General features: G+C 41.4%; 2 protein-coding genes across 5 annotated transcripts in view; both read left to right on the top strand.

Moving 5' to 3' along the window:
* Positions 1–1,421: 1,421 nt before the first annotated feature.
* slc38a3b (solute carrier family 38 member 3b) lies at positions 1,422–25,218 on the top strand. Of its 4 annotated transcripts, none has more exons than XM_053867989.1 (17): positions 1,422–1,651; positions 12,558–12,668; positions 12,846–12,866; positions 12,972–13,053; positions 13,125–13,240; positions 14,312–14,385; positions 14,467–14,559; positions 14,672–14,753; positions 18,460–18,542; positions 20,117–20,175; positions 20,929–21,087; positions 21,152–21,231; positions 21,299–21,399; positions 21,492–21,616; positions 21,689–21,833; positions 22,894–22,997; positions 23,072–25,218. In XM_053867989.1, exons 2-17 carry the CDS (start codon positions 12,565–12,567, stop codon positions 23,174–23,176), a joined length of 1,533 nt encoding a protein of 510 aa, XP_053723964.1. In that variant the 5' UTR covers positions 1,422–1,651; positions 12,558–12,564; the 3' UTR covers positions 23,177–25,218. The 4 variants fall into 4 exon arrangements, with proteins under 4 accessions (XP_053723964.1, XP_053723965.1, XP_053723966.1 ...); XM_053867990.1 differs by having other exon boundaries at positions 12,527–12,668; XM_053867991.1 differs by lacking the exon at positions 12,846–12,866.
* Positions 25,219–26,659: 1,441 nt separating this feature from the next.
* Positions 26,660–27,944, top strand: part of LOC128760312 (guanine nucleotide-binding protein G(i) subunit alpha-2) — a 35,742-nt gene continuing 34,457 nt past the window's right edge. The window contains exon 1 of the mRNA XM_053867614.1: positions 26,660–27,297. Within this exon, the coding sequence (XP_053723589.1) occupies positions 27,180–27,297 (118 nt within the window). The 5' untranslated portion in view covers positions 26,660–27,179. The remainder of the gene's footprint in view (positions 27,298–27,944) is intronic.

Below are 27,944 nucleotides of genomic sequence, written 5' to 3'. Positions count from 1 at the left end.
ATACACATGTTTAAAAGGCATGATTTGTTCATAAATAACTGCCATCTTCGGATCATTTTGTGACTCTAGAAAGGCTGCAAAGTTATCTTTATTCTTCAGCACCAAACTTCTCGTGACTGTTTACTGTCCCCTTTGTTCAGCCACGCAGAAAGGTCAACAGGCGTTTGTTTGTGTTGTCAGTTGCCACAACTGTGAACCCCCATGAGCTAATCTCTGCAGATGACTCTGATGATTGACGCATAAAGGCGGATCAAAATAATACGGCTGTGATTGCCCAAGTGATCCAGTGGCCACACCAGTTGGAGCTGATGGGATGACCGTCTGAACCTTTAGTCCATGAGATATAAAAACACAGTGAGATTTAAAGTACAAATACAAGAAATGAGTTAATATTTTGACATGTTTTTTGTGATTACTTATTGCAGCGGGGAACAGTGCATCTGGAACGCCACTGAATGCAGATGTTCTCAACATTGTTATCGCTCTGACTAAATCTACAGTATGTTACTATACTATACATATTATTAATAACAATAACTTTAGTCACACCATTCCTTCCTTGAAATTGTCAATTTCTTTGTTAAATTTCTGAAGTATCAGACATACACACCCATTTTTTCCTCAGTAGTAGTAGTAGCAGCAAAAAGTAAAGTAAACTATGCGCTTTGATTTTTGAAAAAAAAAAAAAAAAAAAGGATTTACTTGGGGGAACTGGTAAATACATTTATGGTGGATGTTATTGAGGGTGATTGTACTAAAATACTTCAGAATATAATACTTGAAAATGATATGCATATATATATATATATATATATATATATATATATATATATATATATATATATATATATATATATATATATATATATATATATCAAGAAGGCAAAAAGGATTCACAAAATACTACATGAACCTCAAGGTTATGAAATATATAATTAATGGTCACAAAAACTGATATGATATGGAATATCAGGAATATTACTTGAAATCTTTGTATTAAAAATGGAGGTTCGTAGTTCAGTAACCCATCAAGATGGATTGGACACGTGCGAACTTTGAAGTGATTCGATTTTGGCGGTGTTCTGTCACTTTCTTTGGATTTAAGAACGGACCTACAGCGTTCCAGTTACCACAACAAAAAGTTACCCACTATCTGGTGAGAAACTATTGAATAAGAAACCGTTCAAAATGCATTAAAAAAAATAAAATAAATAAAAACAAAAAAAATTATTATCTGTAAAATAAAGAAGTAAGATGGAGAAACACGTCTTTCTCTAGGCAGGTTGTTTGAATAGAGCCTGGTGGAAGTATGTGGCTGGCTCCTGCCACTGGCACCGAGTCTCGTGTTCCCAGCTGAAGGTGGTCTCTCTCTCTCACTCTCTCTCTCTCCTCCTCTCCCCCTCATTACAAGACGAAGCTCATTTTCCACCAGAGGCTGGAGGGGAGGTAGCAGAAGAGGCGGACCCAAAAGCCAACGACCCCCACTACTGAGTACCGTGTGTTAATACCGACCATTTCTCTCCGCGCATTCAAGCCGCTTCCTCGAAGAGCGACGCTCCAGAATTGTGACTCGGCAGTCACGAGCCCTCTCCAGATCCTGACCACCGGAGGAGAAAGTGGACCATAACCTTCTCAGCCTACTTCTCATCTGGTAAGATACGTCCTTTTCCTCCAGTTCCTGACAGAATTATTGACATGCTCCTGAGTCTTTGTGTGACGCGTGTTATTACGCGCACGGTCGTTCAAATAAGCGTCACTGGGCGGAATTATTACAAATGTTTGTTGCTCCAATGATCAAATGGCTCGGTGTATGGACACACTGATCGCTTTGTCCCGATCAATGAAAAGGCAAATGGCAGGTTTTGTCCTCCTACCGTGAGGCGCCAAGTCCAGATGTCACAGCCATGTGGCTCCAGGAGCCAGTGACAGATTGCGTCCATCTATTGTGCCGCTCTTTTAGGGTCTCTTTTTGATGTCCAGTCAGAGCTGAGTCAATCTGAGCACATAGAGTTCTCAATCCTCACGCATGACATGAGCAAATAAAACCTGTTGTACAGCCATCTCCACCACTCCTGATGCGCAGAGTCAAAGCACATGGCAACCATTCAGTCGCTGCAGTGTCTTTATAAAACACGCAAAATCAACAGGCTGCAGTCTTTTGTTGGGGCTAAATATACTTGTGTGGAGGACGAGTGTGGGAAGATCATGTTTAGCACTGTTCCTCTCGGTGCTTCTGGCATGTCAGGAGAGCATGTTCAGCTCACACAGTCCTTGAAATATTTTTTTTTCTTTGAGCGATTATTATAGCGAAGAAAGGAATGGCACTATAGTACCATTGGTCTTAAGCTGAATATCGGAGACTCTGTTAAGAAGCTCTGTCACATGCCAGAGACTTAAAATAGCGCTCATTTTATGAGTCAGTTGAGGCTGCTTAGATGTCACCTGGTGGGCTTCCTTGTCCAGTCAGAAGGAAGCCTTTGCTCTAATGGGAAGGTGACATCTCCGCATTACCGTGGAAACACATGCCCCTCAACTTTGCCTGAAGTCGGGTGGAAAATGATGACTGGTTTTGCTCTTTTTCATGAACTGGAATACATTAACTGTGAAATGTTGCCTGTGTTATGGAGTTTTGAGCCAAAGCAAGGCAGTGTTGGCAAATGTGGGTGGAAAGTAGGAGCTCTGTAGCCTGTTTCTACACATCAAACGCCTCTGTAGACACCATCCGATAAGGTCGATCAGTCCACACATCCACCAGCCGAGTAAACTTACTGACCGTACCTTTATAATGGAGCAAGGGCTGAGTCAGAATATAACTTAAGTCTCCCTCATCTCTTTAGACAGTCATCACCATCAACTCCTCCAATGAGACACTATGATGTTTCACCTAAAAAAACACACACATATTCAAATCCGGCTCATTTTGAATTAGTCATCAGTTTAATTTTTAGCCAAATTAGATGAATTACAAGCTTTAATAAAAAAACAAATAGCTTTTTTATTTTTTCAGGAACTTATCGGACACTATATCTTAGACAGTCTGGAGTCACGGATGTGAAAGAGCTCCTCGTACACACACTGTTTCACTAGATTTGAATCCACCTGATAACCTGTCAAGTTAATTTCACAGGATAGTACATCAATATTGTCAAATAACCAAGTCAAAATAACGTTGAGATCGCTATCAAGTTTGGACTTTTGGTATAAGTTTTGGTATATGCCATACAACAAAACACAAAAACAAGGTTGGATGGATTTAATAACAGTGCAAAATGCAACAATCACTGAGAAAACAGAAAATGGAGTGAATAAAGTTATGAGAATAACAAAAAAAAATGTTTGAAGTAAAATAAAAGCCACATTATTAATTTTGAAGTTTCTATATGGTTAATTTTGATGGATTAATTCCAAACAAATGAAGAATAAAATTACACGACTTCCAGATTATCAGCACCAAAAAAGTAATAATTAATATTAAAATATTATGTAACATTTGGTAACTAAAATATAATTAATCATGCTAAACTAATAATAAAACCTCCAGCTCATTAGATTCATTTCTTTAATGGAGTCCAATCTCCAGTTTTTACTGAGGATCTGATAATAAACCCTAGGTATCACCGAATGACAGAGTGTGATGGAAAGTGGGCGGGAAGTGTCGAGGGGGCGGGGGGTGATGCGTTGACTTCCTCCCTGTTTTCAACCGCCGTCATAGGTTCTGGGTTCATCTGAGTGTACAATGTGCATGTAAGTGTGGCAGCGGTCAGTGACCTCAGCATGTGCGCTCGGCAACGTTTCTTTGAGCTGGAGTGCGGACTGGTCAGGGGTCTGTGTGTGTGTGTGTGGCAGATGTTTTATCAATGTGGGAAGCTGCCAGCTGACCTGAGAATATAAACTGATTGGGTGTTGAGTGTCAGACACTTAAAGTGGTTAATAATAGTTATGTTACCCGGAATGTTAATCTTGAGCTTGGTGGTGTTGTTGTGTGAGATGTTTCTCTGTCATTAGAAAGTCACTGCCAGTCTGTGTGTTGTAGACTCTCAGCACAAGAGTTGGTTTTGCAAGACTCCCGCACCTGATCCCTTATGTCCGGCTCTGAAATGTAAATATTGCTCCATAAAGAGTGAACTGTGAGCAGCTCAATGTAATATCGTCACATGCTCGCATGTCCAATATTTGTGTTACCAGCTGATGGTCAAGGCAAGGTTAGGGCCGGTCCCACGTCGCCCTGCTGCCTTTTAACACCGAGAGATAAAGGATCATTTTAAAAACACAAGCTTTAGCTTTTGTTTTTGACTCATTGAAAATAAATGCATGTCCCCCAGCTAACCTTGTCTAACTGTTGGGCTGCATAACAAGCTTTGCCCACAGTAGAGGTGAGCTGGTCGGGACGCTCTTTAAATTCCAATAACTGAGTTCAATAAGTTGCTATATTGCCATTTCATTTCATGTCTTGCTAAAGGACTTCGAGGGAAGACCTGGAGGGTGACCTGGGGGTAACCCAAGTTCTGTGAGTTCATGCGAAACCTCCATTGGTTATGTCCAAGACCAGTCTTCAACTCGGTTTAAAGCAATAGCCAAGCGCAGTTACAGGCTGGAGCAAGTACAAAGTAGATTTTAAGGGTTACGTGATGGTAACTGCAGTTCTATGAGTGCATGCAACTCCTCCATTGGTTCTGTCCAAGGCCAGTCTTCAACTCTTGTTTAAACCAATTGCAAATCACAGTTAGAGGCTAGTACAAAGTACAAAGTAGAATTTAAGGGTTACCTGGGGGTAACTCATGTCCTAGGAGCACGTGTGAAGCCTCCTAACCGTGCTGCCCAGCTGGCCCCTGTGCAGAGGTCTTGTGAAAGACTGAGATGCAAGTTCTAGAGTCAAATTTATGTTGCTCCAAATTCAAAGTGGATATAAATGTCAGTTAAAAACACACAGGTTAGTTATTTCAATGGCTTGGCATTTTTAGTTGTAAATTGCTTTATGCTCCAAACTTTCTTCTTCTTCAAGACGAACGGTATATTATGACTCAGTAGGGATCATACACATGTGTTTTTAAGGTGTACTTGAATTTCTCTCCCAATATATAATCTTACAAACAGTTCTGTTAGAACCCTGTCAAGTACCTGATAGGCCACTTGCATTTTCTCTTTTTTTCAGAGCCCACACAATTTTGCTTGGTTATCTTGTTGTGTGTGGACCTTGTGAACATCTGAGACCCCATGAAATTTCACGACCTGTGTCTCAGATGGCAGGTGCCTCATCAGCTCCAGTTATCAAATTAGGGCCTTTTTTTCTGCAAAACAATAGTTCAAATTGACTCACAACAGCAATTGTTAAGGTTTTTGTTCGCTTGCTATTATGACTGAATGGGGAACTGTAATGAAGCTCTGCAGATCAAGAAAGATGGATTGTCCTTGTGAATCTCTGTTGCCCCAGACATGAGCATGGTCGCACCTCGCTGCCAAATAGACGGCGGATGATTCAGTTTTTATTTTGTAAATTAATTTCATGAAGCAGTGAATAACACAAAATTGAGTTTTAGTTGTGCTCCTGAACCGGTGGACTATAGCACAGCACACCGAAGAGTGGACATCCTGACAACTGCTCTTGAACTTACAGATCCAATAAGTTAGTAAAGAAAATCAAAATAAAGCTTCTTTTCTCAGATGAAATGCTTTTAAGAAAAAGCGAAGATTGCATGATGTCATTGTGGTTCAGATGTCCAGCCACACTTCAGTGGTAGGCTGATCGAATCAATGAAGCTCCTCTAAAGGGAAGAGCTACGTGACTCTGTCGTCTGCTCTGTGAATTAAAGGCATCCCTCCCCTGTGCTGTTGAAAGTGGATACAAATACACAATCATGTAGTAATGTAATGACCTGATTTCAGGACCGTGGTGTCAAAGTACTCATCTGCAGGATGTTTAGTAGCCATTGAACTCCATTAATGGTCAACTAGTTCCAAGTAAATAAAATTCTCAGCGCAGCTAATTCGGCTCAGATTGGCTGCTGTTTCCAGCTGCTGCTCAGAACAGACACCGGCAACCTGTCAGCACGGATTTCATTAACAAGAGTGAGCTTCTTTGTAAGGATGACAGCTGTATATAGCTACACATGTACGCTCAGTCACTGAAGTTTTGCGGCACCTTAAATGACATTTATTCATTGTACACCCCTCTGGATCCACACTTGCTTAACTGATCGTCTATTAGCAGGTTCTATCCTGCTCATGTCTGGGAACTTAAGGCCCATATAGGCTCCACGACCAGACGGAGCATGCTCTCCATTCATTTCCTCCGTATTTCTGCACATTTCCACAGCGCGTACAGATACAGACCAAACCGAGCAGTACCACCGGAAACCATGGGGGGAAGTGTTCCTGTTACTACCTGATACGTAGCTCTAATGTGACACAAAGATGACGTAACAATGGAGGAACTTATCCGTCCTCCAGTGGCCATATATTTAACTGCTTCCTACAACGCTGCCTCCTTTTCCTCTTTTGTGCCAGAGCTACATGATCAGCACTTCATCCACAGTCGCCATGTTGGTTTTGGAGTTTGTAGCTGTCATAAACTTCTGACTCTGAGCTGCTCCCCCCGGTGGATATGTTAGCAAACCGCAGGCTTTTAGCCAGGAGGGCGTCTGCAAAACGTGAAAATATGGACATCCGATCTTCGACCGTAGCTTGGCCACCAGATGTCACCATACACCAGCCAGATGCCGCCATATACCAGTGGAATCTGGCAGCCAAGCTACGGTCGAGGATCGGACATCCATTTTTTCACGTTTTGCAGACGCCCAGATGCCCTCCTGGCTAAAACCCTGGCAAACAGCAATACCAATGCAAAGAACGCATGACATAGTGACTGTGACATTGTCTGAAACAGACGGGTACATTTTCGAACGTGAGATGGGTCATTAAGCTGATATCGGTGACTAATGGAGGCCCAGTTTCTTTGAATAAACTGGGCCTCAAATTACATCAAGAAATAACCAGTGGTCGTCACGTCTCAGCAGAAATAACACGCCTGCTTGTCTCTGATTGGTCACGCCTGTGTCACGCCTGCAGGCAGAGCGGTCACACGTCTCTTGTCAGTCTTCAAGTCTCATCTGTGTAAAGATTAGATTTGCAAAATGAGATTGAAATTATCCTCGAGTTTTGAGTTGATTGATTAGTTGTCCCGACCTCAGTGAAGATTTTGAACAGATTTGTTCTCAGTGTCTTAAAACGAAGGCAGAACCAGAGTCTCAGTATGTGCTATTGCCGTTCTTGACAGTTTCTTGTGCTGAGATTATGTTTAAAATGTTACACTGTTTTGATCATGAAATGTTGGCTGAATTACAGCCATAACAGCTGTGACTTCAAAAGTGTCCTGCTGTGTGTTTCACGTAGAGGTCATCATCCAAGTTGCAAATGCCGGATGCAACCCCTTTAAAAAAGTATTTGGCGGGCTGGTTACTTGACAGTGGCCATTTCTCTCTGGGACATTAAGTGACTTGCATCAGCTGAAGCTTTTACTTTGCTAGACTAATAGTGGCAGCTGGTTAAAGAGCATGTCAGACTTTTTTTTCTGACTTCCTACTTTGACTTTCCAACTCCCTCATATGACCCTTAACAATACACTACGACATGTGACGAGAGCATGAGAAGGAATTAGAAGAATGAGTGGAGGCGTCTCCGATCTGCTCTCGGCACTTCTGGTATGAATAAGGTCAGGAAATGTTTTCTATTTAATCCTTGTCCTTGCAAGTGGTTTGTTCTTTACAGGTGTACATTTGAACAACACAAGCTGGCGACAAAACATGATACAATGGATGTTATAATGAGTTACATAGAGTGAAACCTAAACAATGTGAAAATGAAATGGAAAAATGCAATATTTTACAAATCATGGCAATGTCTGTGTTCCCCTCCAGCAGTTAAAAATAAATGAATATATAGAGAAGAAAACAAAACGATCTAAAGAAAACAAATTCAAATTTATAAAAATGCTGGGGAAATTGCACAAAAAAGATTATGTGACTGCGATAAGAAGAAAACGTATGAAATTATTATGGTAAAAAAATAAATAATTAGGATTGGACATAATTCAGCGACGAAATATAAGGAAAACACTCTTGCAAACAAATAATTATATTATGAATAACAGAATGAGTTTTGGAAGCCTAAAATAGAATGTTTTTTTATCTTTAAATTGCCAATAAAAATCACAATATATATTGAAACCTAATGAATGATGGAAAAATGCGATACGATTCGTATCCCGATACAAGACCGGTGATACGATGCATTGCAATATATTGTGATACTGTTTAAACAATATATTGTAACTACAGCTATTATTTTAAGGGGGGAAACCAGATAATGCAGTACATTATGTGCAGGAGTTTATTGTTACGACGTCAGCTCAGTTAGATTTTCAGTTAAATTTCACAGTCCAGAAGAGGAATGAATCGCTAAACTATAAAATTTACTCCAGGGTGCAAAAAGAAAATGTTAGTATTAGACACGTCACAAATGCAGCACTACAACCAAATATTTATGTAAATACATTATATTGATACAGCCGACTTATAAATATCAAAATTATATCAAAATATTGAGACAATATCACACAATCAAGTATTGTGATTCAGGAAAAATATTGGTATAATATCACTTATTGGTAAATAATTTATCAATTATTTGAGTGTATCGATAATTTTTAACTCCCCTACTCACAGGCTTATCTTCAAACCGATGTAGCACATGTAGTACATAATTCAAATAAACTGAAGTTTAGTCACGAGCAATCCTTTGTGTAAAGAGTTGTGTGGTTTGACAGAACAGTTTAGGTGGAGTGTGAGAGGACTCGGGCATATACCCCTCTGTCCCCGGGAGGCACGTGGCCCAGGATGAGCTGGTGCTGCCAGGCACTCTCGGGTGAACCTCGTGCCGGCTCCTGACACGCCACCACATGGACCTCTCCTCTCCACCATGTGCTCACCCGCTGACTGTCCCGCTGCTTTACTCACATGGACGAAAGGAAAACCAGGGAGTGGATGTTCTTGCTAAACCTTGAACAAATGGAAAATTCTAACGGCTAATCATTATTTGCTCTCCCACCTGTTCAAACATTTCAAATGTCATGCAAGTCCAGTATCTCTGAATGAGACGTTTGACTCCCTAGCCCCTCCGCGGCGGACGTGTTACATAAGCCATCTGACTGCGGCGCTCCCCCTGTTGCTCAGCGCTGAAGAATTTTCTTAGATAGACTTTTTCACATGAGAACCTTGCACTGCGGAGGGATCGCATACCCGTGACGCTTTCCCATTGAAATAGACCGGCTTGACCAGACTTGAGTCGCTGGTTTCAGGGAGCTAGCTGTGAAACTTAGCTGGAAGTTCCCCCTCCTTGTTGAACATTAAACCTTTTATAGAGCATCTGCAGTACCGTATTTTCCGGATGATAAGTCACACTTTTTTCCTAGTTTGCCTGGTCTTGTGACTTACACTCGGGTGCGACTTTTACGCATTCCACGTTCTTAAATAATAATAATAATAATAATAATTACGTGATTAAGCATCGCATCAAGGGAAACACAATGCATTTTCCAGAGGCACACAATGCGCTATCCAGTGGTACATAAAGCACTGGACACCTGAAGAGATGGAGAGGGTGAGAGTAGCTGCGGATGAGTGAGGTTTATTTACTTCGCATGATTTAATGCTCGTATTTTCTACTACATCAGTGTAATAAATGCCTCATCCCCATCGATCCCTTGCTTCCTTGTTTCTCAGTCAGCTCACTTCGAGATTGGCTACTTCGGGAGCAATAAATACAAATGTCATTGCGGGAGGACCATTCCCGCGAATTTTGTCAAATACATTTCCCCCCAAAAAACAATTTATAGTCCAGTATTGCAATGTTTTTACTCTTTCATGAAAAGTCCGAAAAATATGCCAGTTTAAAATACACTTAAAATGTACTTAAGACTCGCCGCGCTTGTGCATCAGTGCACTGTAATGATGGCAGATGCGAGTGGTTTTTCGAAGCAGTGACCTCAGGTCAACAAGATGCTCTATTGAACTTGTGTTTGTCGACAGTAATATGAAATGAGGTGTAAAAGCTTCCTTCACATTTAACCCTGACAAACACGTGGTTATACGGGTGGTCATTAACATGACTCTGCGGAATGACTGTTACGTATTGATGTTGTGGTTTTTTTTTTCCGTTGAATGCGTGAGATTAATCATATTTGCCCTTTCATTACCGTCATGCTGGAAACTACTGTTAATACCCTCAGTTAACGTAAAAATCACCTCTGTCGCTGCTGAGCGTGAGAGGAGGAAATGTTTTAAAATAGTGTTAAAGTAAAAAAAAAAAAAAATCTATACATTCACCATTAAAAAGACATTGGACTCTCCAAAGGTTTCAAGTTAATGCTCAGTTTGCTGAGATTGTAATAGTGAAGAAACCTCTATCCAAATGTTATTTTAAATGATTGTACTTCCCCACCCGGTGGTTGTTTTGGGTATCATACAGCGGGACTTGTTGAACTGCTCTTCCGTTACTTTAGCAGCAGCGGGGGTATGACATCAGCGAACCTCTTGAGTTCAACAGCAACACTGATCTCTTGCCTTCGTGGAAACACAATCAGGATGTTGTACTCCAGTCACGGTGGAAACCACAACAACATCCAGCATTGTGTTCGGGATCAGGCTTTAGGAAAGCATGAGGAGAACCAATCTTTGTTGCAAAGGTTAGCAAGATGCCAGGGAGTTGTGAAATCATTCTGGAAACGACACTCGCACACAGGCAACACAGGCACAGTGCACAATAAGATTCGACAGTTTGGAAAGCACTTTGGGTCGATGTTTGAGGTGAGGAGTATTTTTAAACACGAATGCCGTGTTGAAGCGTACTTCAGTTTGGAGTCGCTGAAGTGCCACATGAATTCCCCCCAGCATGTTTACTGTAACACTTATATGTCACCGTCCGGCACTGACACACAGCCTGATGCATACATCACAGCATGCTCAGCTGAACTTGTGTTTTCCAACAAGTAGAAGAAATGAAGTGTAACAGTTTCCATAATATTTCACAATTGAACTCAATTCTCGGCAAAACACTGAATAAACACTGCCTCAGCCTAAAGATGCAACTGGATGAGGTTATGAGGTTCAAAATAAGGAAGGAAAAGCATTGTTTTGTAAGAAATCTGTAGCCTTCTTTTTACTTGCTATACGCGTGGAAAAAACTTTGTTTTCCTGTGTGTCTATATATAGTTTATCAGATTCTATGGACTCACTAGTGTGAAACTTAACACTCATCAGGCTCTATCTTCCATCAGCCCAACGCTCAACTAAAGGTGGAAACTCAAGAGGAAATGAAGCCGATGCACTTAAATAACCTTTAGCCTTTAGAGGAAAATGTTTGTCTTGTTGAGCACCAGTGTTCCAAAATGTTCAGAAAGTCAGTGCTGCTGGTAAATGAACCGCATCAGTGAGGTGATACTTTTGTCAACATGAGGAGAGACGTACGCAACTCTGCTATTGGTCGATCAATGTTCAGTCTTCAGCAATAGTGAAGTCAGAACAAAGTGAGTTCAGACGGATGGAGCTTTTATCATTTCACACTTTACCAGTCTGTAGAGTGGCATTCACGAGAAGGTGGTGGCTACACGACCTCTTCCTTTTCTTTTTATTCAGCCATGGCAAGAACGTTTACTGACCTGAGCAAAGTTTGGTTGCGGGGCCTCATGTGGGCCTTTAGCTATATTTAGGCGGCATACTAGAAAAATGTTTCCTTTTTTATATCTTCCTCTGAGGACTGAATTTTGTCTTTTTTTAGTTCTTGTCCTTTGAATTTTTTCAGGTTCCCTAATAATTTTATTTTATTTTTTTATGAAGAATTTTGATGTGTTTTTTTTCCATATATACATGTTAAAATAAATACAACATCATCAATATCTTTTTATTTTGTTTTTTTTGTTCTTGTCACTCAACTTTTATATTTTTTAATATTTTTTTTCCTGTCCTTGATAATAAATGGAATGAAAACATTTTTTCATGCAAGTGCTGTTAAAATAAATGTAAATAAAAATGAAATAATAATAAATGAAATATTTTTTATCGTTATTATTTTTTTCTTGTCTGCCCCTTTTGTTGTCACGGCAAGAAAGATAACGCCTGAGCAGTTGGCTATCTCTTAGACTGGTGAAGAGCACGTGAATGAGCGGACTAGGCTGTGATTCGGGGTTTTTGAAATGGTAAAAATGCCTTCCTAGAAATGTGCCAGACAAATCCTGTTGGATTATAATGAACAATTGTTCCCTTTACTGAGTGTCCTCATTCCAAAGTGTCTCAAAAACCCTTTCCTGAAGAAAGTCCAACTGAAAAATAGGAAAAAATGACGCTGATGATAAATGTGTTCCTTTGCTAATATAAATATTCAATATGCTTCAAGTGATTACTCATGAGCTTGTCATTTTTCCATTTTTTTTCTAACGCATGTTTTGATGAGTAATAGTCCTGTTGTCAACCCACAGCTCTGACTGTCGACCCGTCCTCCTCCCACAGACTCAGCATGGAGCCGGCCAACTCGGAGATGAACATCTTATCGAATGGCAAAAGCCACGACCTCAGAGACGACTTGGTTGTGCCGATGAAGTTGTTACCGGAGGATGATCAGTGAGTCTTCACTCGGTTTCATTCGGCATGCATCAGGCCTAACTTTTATTTTTTGCATGAATATTTGAAGCTTGATGTTAGAGGACGAGCTATGAATGACTCACTAACACAATATTGGCTTGATCTAATGCATGTCTACATCTCTTGCTTGCCTCACTCCGGGGGATCGTGATATAGCAATGGCACTCAAACGGCCAGGTATGTTCATGAATGGCGTCACAGTGGACATTTGTGCTGTTACTGTGACCAATCGACAGCTTAATACGGAGGATGAGAAATAAGAGTCGCCACTGTTTCTACCAGGCTCGACGACATGGACGGAGGACAGGAGAATCAGGAGTTTCTTCCCAACGCAGACGGAAAGAAAACCATCAAATTCACAGACGTAAGTGACCTGCTCGGACTTCCAATTGATTTTACTGTGTACCGTGTATTTACTCTGTTTTTCTTCCTTAGTTTGAAGGCAAAACGTCTTTCGGCATGTCTGTGTTCAACCTCGGTAATGCCATCATGGGGAGTGGAATCCTGGGATTGGCTTATGCCATGGCCAACACGGGAATCCTCCTTTTCTTGTAAGGAAAACGAGGGGAATTTAAACAAATGGTGTATGAGTTTAGAAAACTATTCTTTGTACAAAAGGGTCATGTGAATACAATCTGCGATTATATATATATATATTTTTCATTTTAATTTTAGTTTGTGTTTTTGGTTTATAAAGGCTTATTTAAAAATTTGGCAAAAGTATTTACAGATTACTTTTACGTATATTAAAGATCTTGATCATTTATGTCAAACCCAAAGCTAAATACAGTTATAACCCACATTTAAAAAGAAAAACGATGATTCTTGTCTTGAATGTTAATCTACCTCATTCATTCATCATTCAGTTTGAGGGACTTTTTGACATTTTTGACACCTGTTGATGGGTGGCAAACGTGACTCCGTACCAGCAAGTGAGAGAAACTTGAAGCCCAGCATTTACGTCACTGAAGTTGGGACTGATGCAGAATCTGTCATGGCATCTAGTAACAGGTCTTTTCCAATAATAACACCACCTCTATTTTTACACTTTTTCTCGAGCTCATGCCCCCACCCCTCTTTAGTACACAGTGCCCAGAAAGGGCCTCGCCGAGAATAACCAGACCTCCCACCAGTCGCCGTGAGGCTCGGGGACCTTTGCTCACTTCCTCTTGCTCTGCTCACCCCGTCACTCTCGCTCTTAACCTTGGCTGCTTTGGTCTGTGTTTCTGTCTCTGCCGAAGCCACGAAAGCAGGACCGCGATAAGTTCAAGCCTTACCCCGGTTTTGGCTAAGAGCCTTCACATATTCCAAAACATTGGTGGGAAAGGGTCTGGGAAAGGTGATGAATGTGGGATCAGCCTGCAAGCCATAAGGAATGCATGAGCAGAACACTGTGTCTACTTGTAGTGGCCTGTGGGACGGACCCTGAGAAATAACATTTTTATCCATTCAGCCTCATCAATAGAGTCTTGTTTCTGGTTGGGACGGAAACGTAAACATTTTAAGAATGTCTGTTGTTGCAGAGGGGATAATGCCTCAATTATTTGGAGAGCAGCTTTCCTGCGGTGACAACCGAAGCGATAAAATGAAGCCATGCTTTAACAGCATCTGTCTCCATCCAGGTTTCTTCTGACAGCAGTAGCTGCCCTGTCGTCCTATTCCATTCACCTGCTGCTGAAATCCTCCGGCATTGTTGGTAAGGCAGTTCTCTTGAATATATATTTGAATGTTAAAGTTGTTGAGATTTCTTACCGATTTTTTTTTAAATGCTTTACAGGAATCAGAGCTTATGAACAGCTGGGATATAGAGCGTTTGGCAATCCTGGAAAAATGGCCGCCGGAATAGCCATTACCTTGCAGAATATCGGTGGTATGGATGGGGAAAAATTCAATTATTATATGGAGGGAGAGGGATGAAGCTAGCGCAATAAACTTTTTCATCTGCTTTCCGTTTTGAATTCGGCGTAATCTTTGTGTTGCAGCCATGTCCAGCTACCTGTACATCGTAAAATCCGAGCTGCCCCTGGTCATCCAAGCCTTCCTGAAAGCGGACCCCAGTTCCGAGTGAGTTTCATGTGGGATATGAGAAATACACGGTGTGCCGGGTCGAGGGGCAGGTCGGACAGTTGCGTTGAATATTTGGTTTGCATAATTTATCAATAAAGCCAAGGGGGCGGGGGGTGTGTAGCGACTGCCGTCTCCTAATTGGCTGCCGGTGACTGGTATTTGCTTGCTATGTATATACAAAACTTCACCTCTCGCTGAAGCCGGCTGATGCGGGCAAACATCATTCACGTCAGGAGGTCACCGAGGTGGCCTCAAGTGGACTCACCGTTGAACTTCAAAATAGCACGTTGTCGAAGTCATCGCGAACACCAGCTGTTTCAGACGGCGCTGCAGATCTGGACACACACTAGAAAACGTCTGCTGCGACTGCTATCGTTGAAATATGTGTCATAACTTGCTTATCTTTTATGATACTGATGTCTGTCTTTCCATCGTGTAACCAGTGGTTCGTTACAGTCATAACAGTGAACTGCAGTCCGAGGGAATGTCTCACGCACACACACACACGTGTTTGTGTGTTTATGCCTGGGTCAGCAGCCTGGCTACAATGAAATGTGGCATATGAAGTATGATGACTGTAATCCTCTCTTTTTGTCTGCACACAAACACAGCGAGACATGACAGCAGCAGGTGGTGGGTCATGAGTGACAAATTCCTAGACCCACCATAAGTAGCTGGCGACCAAAACACACAGCGTTCACTCAGAGACCCTTGTGGTTTAACTCAGTGGTGTCAGGAGAGTTGAGAAGAATGAGGACCTGCTGGTGCAGCTGGGACTTTATTTATGAGCTGTGGCTCCTTCAAATAGGGAGCAGTGACGCGTGGCGCTCTGCCAGACGGTACCTTCCAGTCCAGATCATATCTAGAGCCGTAGGTTTGTTTTTTTCAATTGAACAGGTGGAACAAGATGTTTGAAGTTATGTAATTTAAGTGATGAGGTGCAGCATTTACAAAGACATTTTTAGTTCCATTTTTTCCCCTTCATTGTTCCATTTTAAAGTTCAACTTAAATCTTGGCTGCCATATTCCCCTCATTGCTGTGAGAACTAGGATGAGGATTTTTAAAAGGCACTGTAGGATGAGTTGTAACGTGAAATATAAATTGGGTAAAAGTACAAAAAAAGCCCTTGACTTTCAAATTGCAATGCACCAAATGCAACCAAAGTCTCAGAGTATTCACCGATATACAGATGCATAGAGATGAACACACACCCATTACAGCTTTATTGCATCATACAAACTGGAGCCACTGATACATGCAAGTATTCTGATAAGATGAGCTTCATATTACACAAAACAGAGACAAAATGAATGCTGACAGAAGCAGATTTATTTATTTACGATCCTCTGTATAAGAGCACAGAACTAAAATATGGAATACAATGGAGTTGTGAGCATCATTTTCCTTTTCGAAGCAAGGGATCTGTATTGAATGAACTGCTGAAATGCACCTCATGCGCGTCTATTGTTTGACATGCGTCATCTCTGCTGCACCTGTACACTGTTCCACCCAGAGGATTATTTTTGATTCAGAATCATTGCTGGAATGCTGTGCATCAACAGAAGCACGGTGCACTTGCCATCATGTGTACTGTGGAAAGTACCCATGAAAAGTAGTTAACTGAAAAGAAAACTTGAACTTACAGTGTTTATATTGTTTCAACTTGCTCAATAAATAAATGAACTTAGATGTTGCATGAGCTGCTGAAAGTAAAACAACATTATAAGACAAAGCTCCTCCGAGGGACCCAAATACTTTGAAGTGGGAAATGACCTGCAGTTGCCCCTCTGGACTTGGGACGCCATGTTAACCACTTGAGTGAGCCTTGATTTGTCACTTAGACCTGATCAAAAGCTTTATAAATAAACCCCAGCGCAGAGAGGCACATGAAGTCTCTCACATGTGTAATCTGATTCTCTCAGATGACCTGTCGGTCGAATGTCCGCAGAGGACATGACCTTTTATTCACAACTGTAAGTGGACATGCTGTTCTCTGCCAACACACGCACACATACACACACTCACCCAGTCCCATCCACACATGCGCACACACCTACATTATGACTCCCTGCCTCTGTGATGTGATAGTTTATTCTTATGATAGTGTGCTGATACTGATGGTGCCGTGTCAGGGTGACACAGAGCATCATGACTCACACCAGCACTCCTCAGTCCCTTTGGACGGTTTAATGGAAACTAAACTAGTGGGTCGTTCACCTGTTTCGGACTTTTCACCTCAATATGGGTTTATTTGGTGTCCATTTCTCTAAGCACATATTCTTTCATGCTGATGTGATTTGTGACAGATGGAAGTATATTTTTGCTCCTTGCTGTGTGTACATGAAGAAGTACGACTCCGTCAGGTAACAAAATGGCAGGCAGCATCCTGGGAAACATATTTTACGTTAAATACGTCCTTCACTGCTGTGTTTTCGACCAGTGTGCCTCATTTGTCCGGAGATACAGGTGAACGATATGATCGCATTAAATCATGAACATATTTTGACATTCTACCTACCTGAGCAGATTACGTGAATCCGGTCACATTGTTTCTATACACTACAGATCTATGCTGATGTGTTGACTCGTCCACTCCCTGCAGTGCTCCTTTTCCGATACACTCACCGCGAAGAAACCGGTCAAATGCACAACTTTGAGTTGTTTTCAAACCCAATGTGCCTCGAACTTGACAACACACCTTCACGACAGAAGGATGGAGTGTTCCTTGTCGTTCGACAAAGATTGTCTGTGCCACAGAGCTGAAAGAGCTATCGGTTAACTTGAGTTATGTTTACTGCGTGGTTCAAAAGTTGGCTAAAAACGAAATGCAGAACCAAATAAATGCGCTCCAAAATGTGAAGAGACAAAGAATCATTGTTGTTATGAAGCTGAGCCAAAGAATATGAATAGATTAGAACAAAACCGTGCAAAATATATTGTGATAAAATCAATTATTTTTAAATAAATGAATAAATCCTGATATATTTTTGCCATATTGCCCACCCTTTTCTGGAGACATTTTTAAACAAATACATTTTCTGCAAATTGTTTGTTTTTCACAAATTGATTGATTTTTGATCTTTGATATTTGGGCAGGGCTTTCGACTCGGCACGGATTTTTTTTGCTGTGTGATAAAAAAGTTGAAAAACACTGCTTTAAGGAATGACCTAAGGCTAATATGTTTTCATGGCATTTTGTCTACTTGTTAGCAAAATACCTTGAAGAGTTATGAACAGATATTTTTTAACAATTGTATTGAGTTCATTTGAATTTCAAATGCTAAAAAAATCGAATTTTATGGATAAACATAAGGTAGAACGGAAATATTTTGAGAAAAATGGGTGGATAGTGCTTGGCACAGTTGCATATATCAAAGAAGGAGTGATTCATGCTGAACATATTTTTATTTGTCTTAGCATAAAAATAAAATGTAATCCCTGTTGTCGTGAAATGTCAAGTGCCTTTTACTTTTCTTCTTTTCATTGACTTGTCGCGCTGCTATACAGTACCACAAGGTTTACAAGTTATTGAGTAAGTGGTCCTATTACAGGAGGTTTGAATAGCTAATAGCCACATGTTCGGACCTTTAGAGCAAACATGAAGCTCTGGAAGGCATGTATTAACAGCAGGGTGGCCTGTCTTTGTGTATAAAACTTGTAGCCCTCCAGAGTAAACTGTGGCTTTTTTCACACCCTCAACAGCCTGTGGTACTTAAATGGAAACTACCTGGTCATCATCGTCTCTGCCAGCATCATCCTGCCCCTGGCCTTGATGAAGCAGCTCGGTGAGTCTCGTGTTTTTCCCCATTTCAAATGTTTAATAAGGTATTTGAGCAGTCGCTAAACACCTTAGTCAGACAAACTGCTGCATGAATGATCCAAATGCAACCTGTTATATGATATCAATATGAGTTTTTTTAGAACCAGAACAAAAATAACCTCTCATTTGGTCTTGAATAGAAATCCAGAGTTCGCCCAGTCCAAGGCTGAGACAAGACCGAAGAAAAATGCATTTTAAAAAAAAGTGGTCTTGAGACCAAGACCAATCTGAAGTACTACAACTCTTTATGTTAATATGTTTAGTAAGCCTAACTGGTGGGTTCCTGTCCGAGTCACTTCCCTTCTCCTTTCATCATCTCCTAACAAAGACGTCCGGTGCTGGATGTGGGCAGTGAGCCATCTTACGTAATGCTATTTTCCCCAGGGAACTTCATTCATATTTGATCATATTTATACTGCCGGTGCAGCAGGTGGAATCGGCGGGTTACCAATTACCACTCATTTGTGCAGACATGTCAACATCCTGTCATTCCAATACATCATTTATAACTTCTCTTGTTTTTGCTCTCGCTGTCTCTAAAGGGATTATTAACTGGACAAATACTTAGTCCTAGTATTTTTGTATTGTATGTATTGTATTTTGTGTATGTGTCATGAAAGGTACAGTAGCACCAATTATTTACTCGACATTTAGTACAAAACCTAAAGGGACATATTGTAGGGGCCTTTTTATAGTCTATGAGATGGATTTAATTCATATATTCCTGCATATATTCCTATTTATTTATTCATCAGATCCGCTAGCTCAGGGGTTCTAAACCTTTTTGATCTCGGGGCCCAGGGCCCAACCAATAGAAGTGACTCATTACTCTTGATTCCATTTGTGATCAATAGCCATATTTAATCCACTTGCACGTAAACAAACCAAAACCTTGTCATGTGACATGAACCTATGTGATCATCGCAAAGATAAGATGTATTTGTCATCAAAAAGTCCATCCAGCAGCAGAAGAAAAAAAGACTTGATTCACTTGATGCAAGCTGTTGAGAAAATTGGAAAAACTGAATAAAATTCTGAATAATATAAATATAATAAAACCATGTCTAAATATCAGAAAATAAAAATAATGTATTTTATTTAAACTCCAAAGAAGATATAAGTAAAGTGTAAATGAAAGTATCGCCATTAAATGTTCTAATTCATTTTCAAAACTGCTTCAACTGGTGCTTTCATGAACAGTTTTTACTTTTTGGGGGGTACAACATCACTTTCTTCATCATTTTTTCCTTTCTAGAACTTTGCCATAGTTGGTGACTATCACAGTTTTGCAGCTATGGTTAAGAATCATTGCCCTAGCTGACACCAAGTAGCAGCTACTCTTCCTGGGGTGCCCAACCATAAATAATAATACAAATCACACAACATACTGACTCAACACTACATAATAAAACACTAGCCAACGTCATGTTTGAGCTTCTTGTGCTACTGGCATTGTTATTTGATGCTTGTAGATCAGAGTCAGAATCAGAAAAAGCTTTACTGCCATATATATATAAAGGCCTGCTTCTGTCTCGCCAGGTTACCTCGGCTACACCAGTGGATTTTCCCTCAGCTGTATGGTTTTCTTCCTCAGCGCGGTGAGTCCTGCTCATTCCCTCGCTGCCGTGTGGCCTTCAAGTTCCTTCGCTCGTGTCAGATTTCAGTACCATGTTAAGCAGTTTTAAATCATCAAAGATTGAATCAAAAAGTGGTTCCTGGGAACTGTAGCGCTAACTTTCTCATGCTGGCATGTTGTCAGCTTTGATTCAAGTCTGGTTTCCATAAGTCACTTGTTCTCTTGAGCAGCTGTGAGAACATTGATCATGCTCTGGTACACATCAGAAAAATTTGCCTGAGATCGTGTGTCTAGTGGTTTGGGTGGTTGGTGGGAAGGATAATGGGCCACGATCTGGCTGCGCTTCGGAGAGGCAAGAGAGTAGCAGTAAGGGTTAAATCGGACAGAAAATGAATGAAGTAGCGGTGAAAAATGATCCAATTATTCTTTTTAGCCTAAATCCTGCCGCTAATGGTCATGAACGCTGTGTCTCAAACGGTGCTGCCTCTCAGCATGCAGGCTCAGGGTTGGAATCCAGCTCTGGACCCTTCTGGGTGCTGTTCACTCTGTGTCTGCGTAGGTTTTCTCCCAGTACTCTGGTTTCCTCCCACAGCCCTAAGACAAGCTCATTAGGTTAACTGGCCTCTGTAAAATGGCCCTTAGGTGCATGTGTGGCGACCAGTCCAGGGTGTATTGTAAAGTGCTTGTGTTGGGTGTCAAGAGGTGAGAAAGAAGAGGCTTTCATCCTGGCTAAGAACACCTTCTCGGGTGTCCCGCTTTTCTCCTCTTAATGCAGGTTATATATAAGAAGTTTCACATCCCCTGCCCATTCGATGAATACTCAACAGCCAACAGCACTGCCGCTCATCTCAACGTCTCACACCACGTGCACGAGCACGTTCATGAGGAGGAGGACTCACACTGCTACCCTCGTTTGTTCACCATCAACTCACAGGTTGGTCACTGAGATGATTTCTCTTGGAGAGGTTCAGATTTGAATCTCCTTCTCTTCTCCACAGACAGCGTACACCATTCCCATTCTGGCGTTCGCCTTCGTCTGCCACCCCGAGGTGCTTCCCATCTACACCGAGCTCAGCAAGTGAGTGGACGGAGATTAGCTGTACCAGTAAGTGACACCCTGACCCGCATCATCTATTTAATTTTAGACCGACAAAGAAACGGATGCAGAGGGTGTCCAACATCTCCATCTTTGTCATGTACACCATGTACTTCCTGGCTGCCCTCTTCGGCTACCTGACTTTTTATGGTAAGAGCATTAGCATGTCACTAATCCATTTCTTAATGTCTTGAGTTTTTCAGGACGACCACAATGTTAAAAATGTTTTTTTTTTATTGCAGACAATGTAGAGCCAGAACTGCTGCACACATACAGCCGCATCGATCCTTACGACACCCTGATCCTCTGCGTGCGAGTGGCCGTCCTGACCGCCGTCACGCTGACCGTCCCAATCGTGTTGTTCCCAGTAAGCTGACCTAACGCTTGCCTCTAAATGATCTTACGGATGAATCTTAATATCCCTGGTGGATGGCCACAGGTCCGCCGCGCCATCCAGCAGATGCTGTTCCCCACAAAGGCTTTCAGCTGGCTGCGTCACATCGCCATTGCGCTCGTCTTGCTGACCTTCATCAACATGCTAGTCATCTTCGCCCCCAACATCCTGGGCATTTTTGGCATCATCGGTGAGTCGTTCATACATTAAAAGAATTTATATTTTCCCGTTTGATATGCAAATGTGCCTCTGACTGAGGTGAAAACAAATTATCCATAGGAGCTTTTATGCTCTGGGATATCTCTAAGTATTTACAGAACGCTTCCCTTTGAAGTCAGCTGCTCCAGTTCCTGGCAAACATAAAAGAAAAAATGAAAACGTGACACTGTTGACAAACTGATTAGCCATGTCAATATTATCGTCAAGCTGTGTGTGTGTGTGAACAGGAAATCCAGCCCGTTTGGTCATAGGTGAAGCGCCACGCAGCAAACAAGGTCAATGCTGCTTTGAATGGACGCGTTTTTTAACAGGGCTTCCGATCTACTTTTCACATTTAAGCAAGTCTCTTAAGGAAAGGCTCTGAAAGTTAGCAAAGTTAGCTGCGTTATTTTCTAATATCCTCAGGTCCTCTGGCATCGACTGGACCCCTTACCAAAGTCTGAAATATGGTTCTTACCCGGAGCCAGCACATGAACGCAGACTCAACATTTTATTAGTTACATCTGTCTTCACGGATTCTAATGTTCGATAAGGGCGTAAAGAACTGATGTATTTGTCCAACAGTCCGATTGTGGAATGTCCGTGGAACTAGTTGCATCCAATGCTGTTCACGTTCTGGCTCTCCAGAGCTGTCGAACCACTCAGGGGCCTAGGAATAACAGGTGTTTTGACGAATTGTGTTCCCCTGGTATCAAAGTAGTATTTTGGACGCTTCATTCCTCGAAAAAAGTTTCTTCTACGAACAGAAAAGTCTGTTGTTTTTTAGGTCTATTTCTAGACACTTACAGTACCCTTGACGCTCACGCGCCTAAAGGAGCGCACACCTCCCCCTAGCCCAACATCCGGACCTTTGGACTTCAATCTCAAACAAATTCGGCTAATGTTTGGAAACCTAATGCTGTGTAAAGTAGCTCCCAGAGCTCAGGTGTATGGAGTTTCAGTCCGTCAGTTCAAACCATCATGGTACAATACAGCATGTGATCTGAATGTGAGAAATAAAATCAGCATGTTTCAAATGTGTTTCATTTCAGGTGCCACTTCTGCCCCCTGCCTGATTTTCATCTTTCCTGCCATATTCTACATCCGCATCGTTCCTAAAGACGAAGAACCGATGAACTCTGTTCCTAAAATTATGGTCAGCCTCTTACATTTTACTTGCTTGCGCCGTCTTTCTCTCACCTCCGTAACACTTTCTTACTCTTTATTTAGGCGGCTTGTTTCGCTGCTCTGGGCGTCTCCTTCATGGTCATGAGTCTGAGCTTTATAATCATCGACTGGACGTCAGGGAGCAGCCATTCTGCCGGGGGTCACTAGGTCGGGTCCATGTCAAATGGAAGAGTTGTAAAGGGAGCACTATCACCTCAGTGGGAACACACTACAGAGCTTCCAAGAACAGAATCCAGCGTCATTCATGTGAAGAACCACGTAGAGTTCAACGTACTGGCCTTCAATTCCGAACCATTTCAAACAAAGCAGGAGTATTTTTGATGCCCTTCATTCATAAGTTGAGAAAGAGATGCAGTTCTGAATCGCTCCAGTGTGGCGCTGTGAATCATCGTCACCTGGATCTACATATATATTCAATAACCCTGGTGCCTTTCAGCATTTAGAGCCACAGACACAAAGAGCACACACACACGTGCTTATTTATATAACTATATCTGAGTTTTTAATTTCGATTATACTGTATATAATGAAATTAATAATCCAATTAACTTATGTTCTATCTAAAAATCTCACTTTAGTTTGTGATAAAATACATATAATGAAATACAGAGGCTGTGATTTTATTTTTTTGGAATGTTAATTTCGAGCACATTAATGCCAACCTGAGACCTTGAATATAAAGTAATACCATTTTTTTTTAATCTAGCTTCTTAGCGCTCCCTGAAACTGCGCTCTTTTGATGCAAATTTATGTTTTATTTCTGCTCTGTTTTACGATGCATTATGAGGTAAGTACTGGAGGCAAAGGTCTGGTAGTTTCTCACAGCTGCTTTTAAAAATAGAAACTTTTTCGATTACCTCATAATAAGATAGTGTATCTTAGATGTAGTGGTGTATTTAATTGCTTAAGTTTTTGTGTAGTATGTAGTCAAATCCACAGGTATACAGGGGGTCAATAGCGAAATATTCATTTCAATATAACTGCTTTGACACCTTTGAGGTGATCTGAAGAGGAAATAAAAGAAGGTCCGCGAAGGCAACCTGCATATTTGTGGACAGAGCTCAACAGCTAACGGCACTTCATTGATACAGATAATTACAGCAAGATTCAATCGTCTGTCTTCTGGACAGTTTGGGTAAATTCACCCTCTTTTGTCGATCTCATCACGACTATTTATAAAACTGGTCCTATCTTATGTCCATACTATGTCCATCCATATGCAGCTGAAACACAATGATAAGGAAGATTTCTGATGCAATTTTCAATCTTTCTGGTTGTGACATGAAAAATTAACTTCAAATAAAAACTGTTGCTGCTGGAGTTCGAGGGACACCACACAGTTTAAATTCACTTCACTATAACACATAGAGATGGCTTTCAAGATCATATAGTATGGACAGACGATTGTATTAAAAAATATATATCGTGGTCATGGAAGATTTAAGTCATGTACTGGTTTGATGTATTTTAATCTGCTTAAAAACTTGTTGAATATTTACACCTGCATGTTCTAGTTTTTGTACGGTAGCTTAAGAACAAACAGCTGTCTCACCCTTCCACTTACAAATGTGCATCTGGACGTGCCGTGTGTTCAAGCCGGATACAGTGTTGTACTGGTATTATTTGAAAATACATCATACTACTGTGGTGTGTAAGTTAGGAGGCGGATTGTTGAAGACATTTAAACAAACAGCACAATAGCACTGAAAGCCGAGTGCAATCGCCACTACTGTTAGAGACATAATGATGGAAACGTATTTACTGCTGGTACCAAAGATGGTTTTATATTTAAGCACAGGCTGCAAAAAGGTCCTGTCATCACTTATCTCATATTATTTATATATATATATGACTCTATTTAATGTGTTTAAGACTTCTAATTCACCATAAAGCGACGTCTGAATCATGAATGTACGAATACATATAGAGATGTCCGTCCTTTTGCTTCAGGGTTTGGCAGTTTTTCGGTGCAAATGAAGGGCTTGTTTTGTCATAAAAGAGTTTTGACCTGGCTTCAAGGGATCATGGCAAAAATAATAACTGACTACCTACTGCTTTTGCAAATGCCTTGTAACTCTCATCACTGAGGCATATTTGATCACACGTGTGTTTTCTGTTGCGACAAACATGATGCGTAATTGTTTGGTGAATAACATGTTGATTTATCGTGTACATAAATGTAAACCTTTTGTATTTGTGAGGCTTATTTACAGTAGCTTGTAAAGTGTAAATAGCTGGAACAGTTTTAGTTTGGCAATAAAATAATTAGATGTTTGTAAATGTTTTTTTTTTTTTTGGTGTATTTGTTTTCATTTCGGCTAACACATCCAGGTAATGCTAGGGCTGTTTTTGACAAACTTCACAGAGGCGAGTGTAGTTTATCTGTGTGTTTGCAAAGTAAAACCTTGAACTTGAATCAGGTGGTCAACGGGACTTTTTTTTTTTTTTTCGTTTTTACACCATAAGGTCATAATCATCCGGGGAAAAACAGAGGCCACACTTTCTACAAAAGTGACTCATCAAAACTGCAGTGTGATATTTGGCGAAAATTACGTTTTGACTGCTTTTAATTTTGCCTTTAGACGGTCTGTATCTGGTAGTAAACATGAACATTGGCTCTGCTTTAAAGGGCAAGTTGAGCAAGCGTGTTTTTTTAGTCCTAGACAGGGAAGCCCAAACGGTCAGCACATAGCATATGTTTCTAGGCAGAGTCATGACAGCTGATGTAACATAAGTGTCGGGGGGAATCAAGCTGGCTGGTCGACATAGAGTCTACTGTATGCTGGCATGTTACTTTAGTGGTCTGAAGGAACATGTGTGTTAATGAGCACAGGTAAAAATATGTCTCGAAAATATGTGTGGATTTTAAAGACGTAAACACCAACATATCATAGATATGGCATGTTTGTGTGTGTGTGTACCTCGTTTGTCCTTACTTATGGACCAATTCTTCACCTCCTTGTGAGGACCTTGCCTCTGTGGGGACCATTTGGCTGGTCCCCACAGAGGCAAGGTATATATATATATATATATATATATATATATATATATATATATATATATATATATATATATATATATATATATATATATATATATATGGGATTTGATAAAAAAAAATATCTGAGAATATGTGATGAATTAATCTCAATGAATCGCAGTTTCATGGTATAAGAATATTTTATAGCCCCACTTTTTTCAATTTGAATGAATTTGGCATGTTAATGAATCAAATGATGGACCCATACATACATTTAAACAATAAAAAAAATGTTTATTTTGCTTCAGTTTGACAATAGCACAGTGAATGTTAAATTAAATTATTAAATTAAACTACAGTTACGGCTCTTCAGTCATGTCAGTCAACAGGTCACGCAGAGACAAAACGGAAACCAATAACGACGTCACATGAAAAAAAAAAAGTTGCTGCTTGTCTCGAAAAGGGAATCTTGACTCTCGGTGGACTTTAATTTTTTGTGCGCTTTAACGTAATGCTGACGTCAGCGAGAATAAACGAAAGCAATCCCACGTGTTGTAAATCCAATGCGAGTTTCTGAATTTGTAACGAGTATATTGAAGGCCACCGGGTGTCGCTGTTGGCCCACACTAGTGCAGAGGGCCTACTCGTCTGCCACGGAGTTTTATAGCGTAAACACACGCACGGACTCATGATCCATGTTGTGGGTCCCACCCTGCACCCACCGAGCAGCTCACCTCACTGGGAGGATGTTGACTATTATGGGCTAGCGTGTGTTTGAGGTCGCCACAGCGCCCGCTGCTGTCCTCTCTCTCTCCTGGTCGTTCCGCTCATTGGACGCGCACGTTTTCCCGCGCTGGGATCATCAACTTCACTCAGGTGTTTTGTGTCATTTGGAGCGTTGTCGTGACGCTCGTCAGTCAGGTCGGATGAGCGCAGCCTCGCGAGCCGCCACGCCGCTGAGCTGATCCAGTCATCAGGGATCAGTGGGTGCAGACGCCTCTCCGCCCGTTCATGGATGCAGGACATTGGTCGCCTCGACATGGAGCAGCCGTGACGAGCGAGCCTCACATCTGGAGAAACCACAGCCGAGCGTGACCCGAACAGAAGACTTGAACGCGGATCGGTCGTCGTTAGCGCGGAAGACGGTTCCTGCACCAGTGGTCTGGAGTCATGGGCTGCACGGTGAGCGCCGAGGACAAGGCGGCCGCCGAGAGGTCCAAGATGATCGACAAGAACCTGCGGGAGGACGGAGAGAAGGCGGCCCGGGAAGTCAAGCTGCTGCTGCTGGGTCAGTTGCCCTTTGGTTCTCATTCATTTCCCGCTTGATCTCTCGACTTGCGCTTTAAAGGAGGGCAACATTCTGCCTCTTTCTGAGTTGGCAGCGCGGGGCCTCCGCGCGATACACTTGGACTTGACGTTCGTGCGGGGAAGCGGTTTCTCCAGCGATTTGCCGCTTTGTCTCACAATTAACACGGCGTTTGAAAAGTTCATTTATTAGTAATTCAATCGTTTAGGACTTAGAACGTAGAAGTACGGATCACTTGATAAATCGCTAACCGACACAACCCGATTTGTGTTTGCTGTTGTTTTGGACCTGGACAAACCAGCCATAGATGAAGCTCTCAGAGAGGAAACGAAAGTTGGGTGAAATGTTGATTCCTATGGAAGCCAGTCGTTGGTGCATGAAGGATGGAGGCGCACACACACCTCTAAATCTCAAGATCATTGTCATGTAGTACATTTTCATCAACTCAATACGCATGGTGGTAGCAAAAAGAAAAAAGAAACTCATATTTGAGGCAGAAACCTTGATGTGACCAGACTGAAGAAGCATTACTGAATAGTAAAATGCAAGGACCGTAGTTTTCAACGGTTCTGGTTAGAGGCCATGGTGCTATTTATTTATTTATTTTCAACATATGATGTTTCTTCTGA

Source organism: Synchiropus splendidus, chromosome 6 (genome assembly GCF_027744825.2).
Source record: "Synchiropus splendidus isolate RoL2022-P1 chromosome 6, RoL_Sspl_1.0, whole genome shotgun sequence".
NCBI classification, from domain to species: Eukaryota; Metazoa; Chordata; class Actinopteri; order Syngnathiformes; family Callionymidae; genus Synchiropus; species Synchiropus splendidus.
The sequence above is the reverse complement of the archived record's forward strand: the minus strand, read 5'-3'. Positions and strand labels throughout refer to the sequence as shown.

Coding starts and splice junctions, on each gene's coding strand:
- slc38a3b (XM_053867989.1), top strand. CDS start 12,565: ATGGAGCCGGCCAACTCGGAGATGAACATCTTATCGAATGGCAAAAGC. Junction 12,669..12,845: donor TTGTTACCGGAGGATGATCA/GTGAGTCTTCAC, acceptor ATCGTGATATAG/CAATGGCACTCAAACGGCCA. Junction 22,998..23,071: donor ACTCTGTTCCTAAAATTATG/GTCAGCCTCTTA, acceptor CTCTTTATTTAG/GCGGCTTGTTTCGCTGCTCT.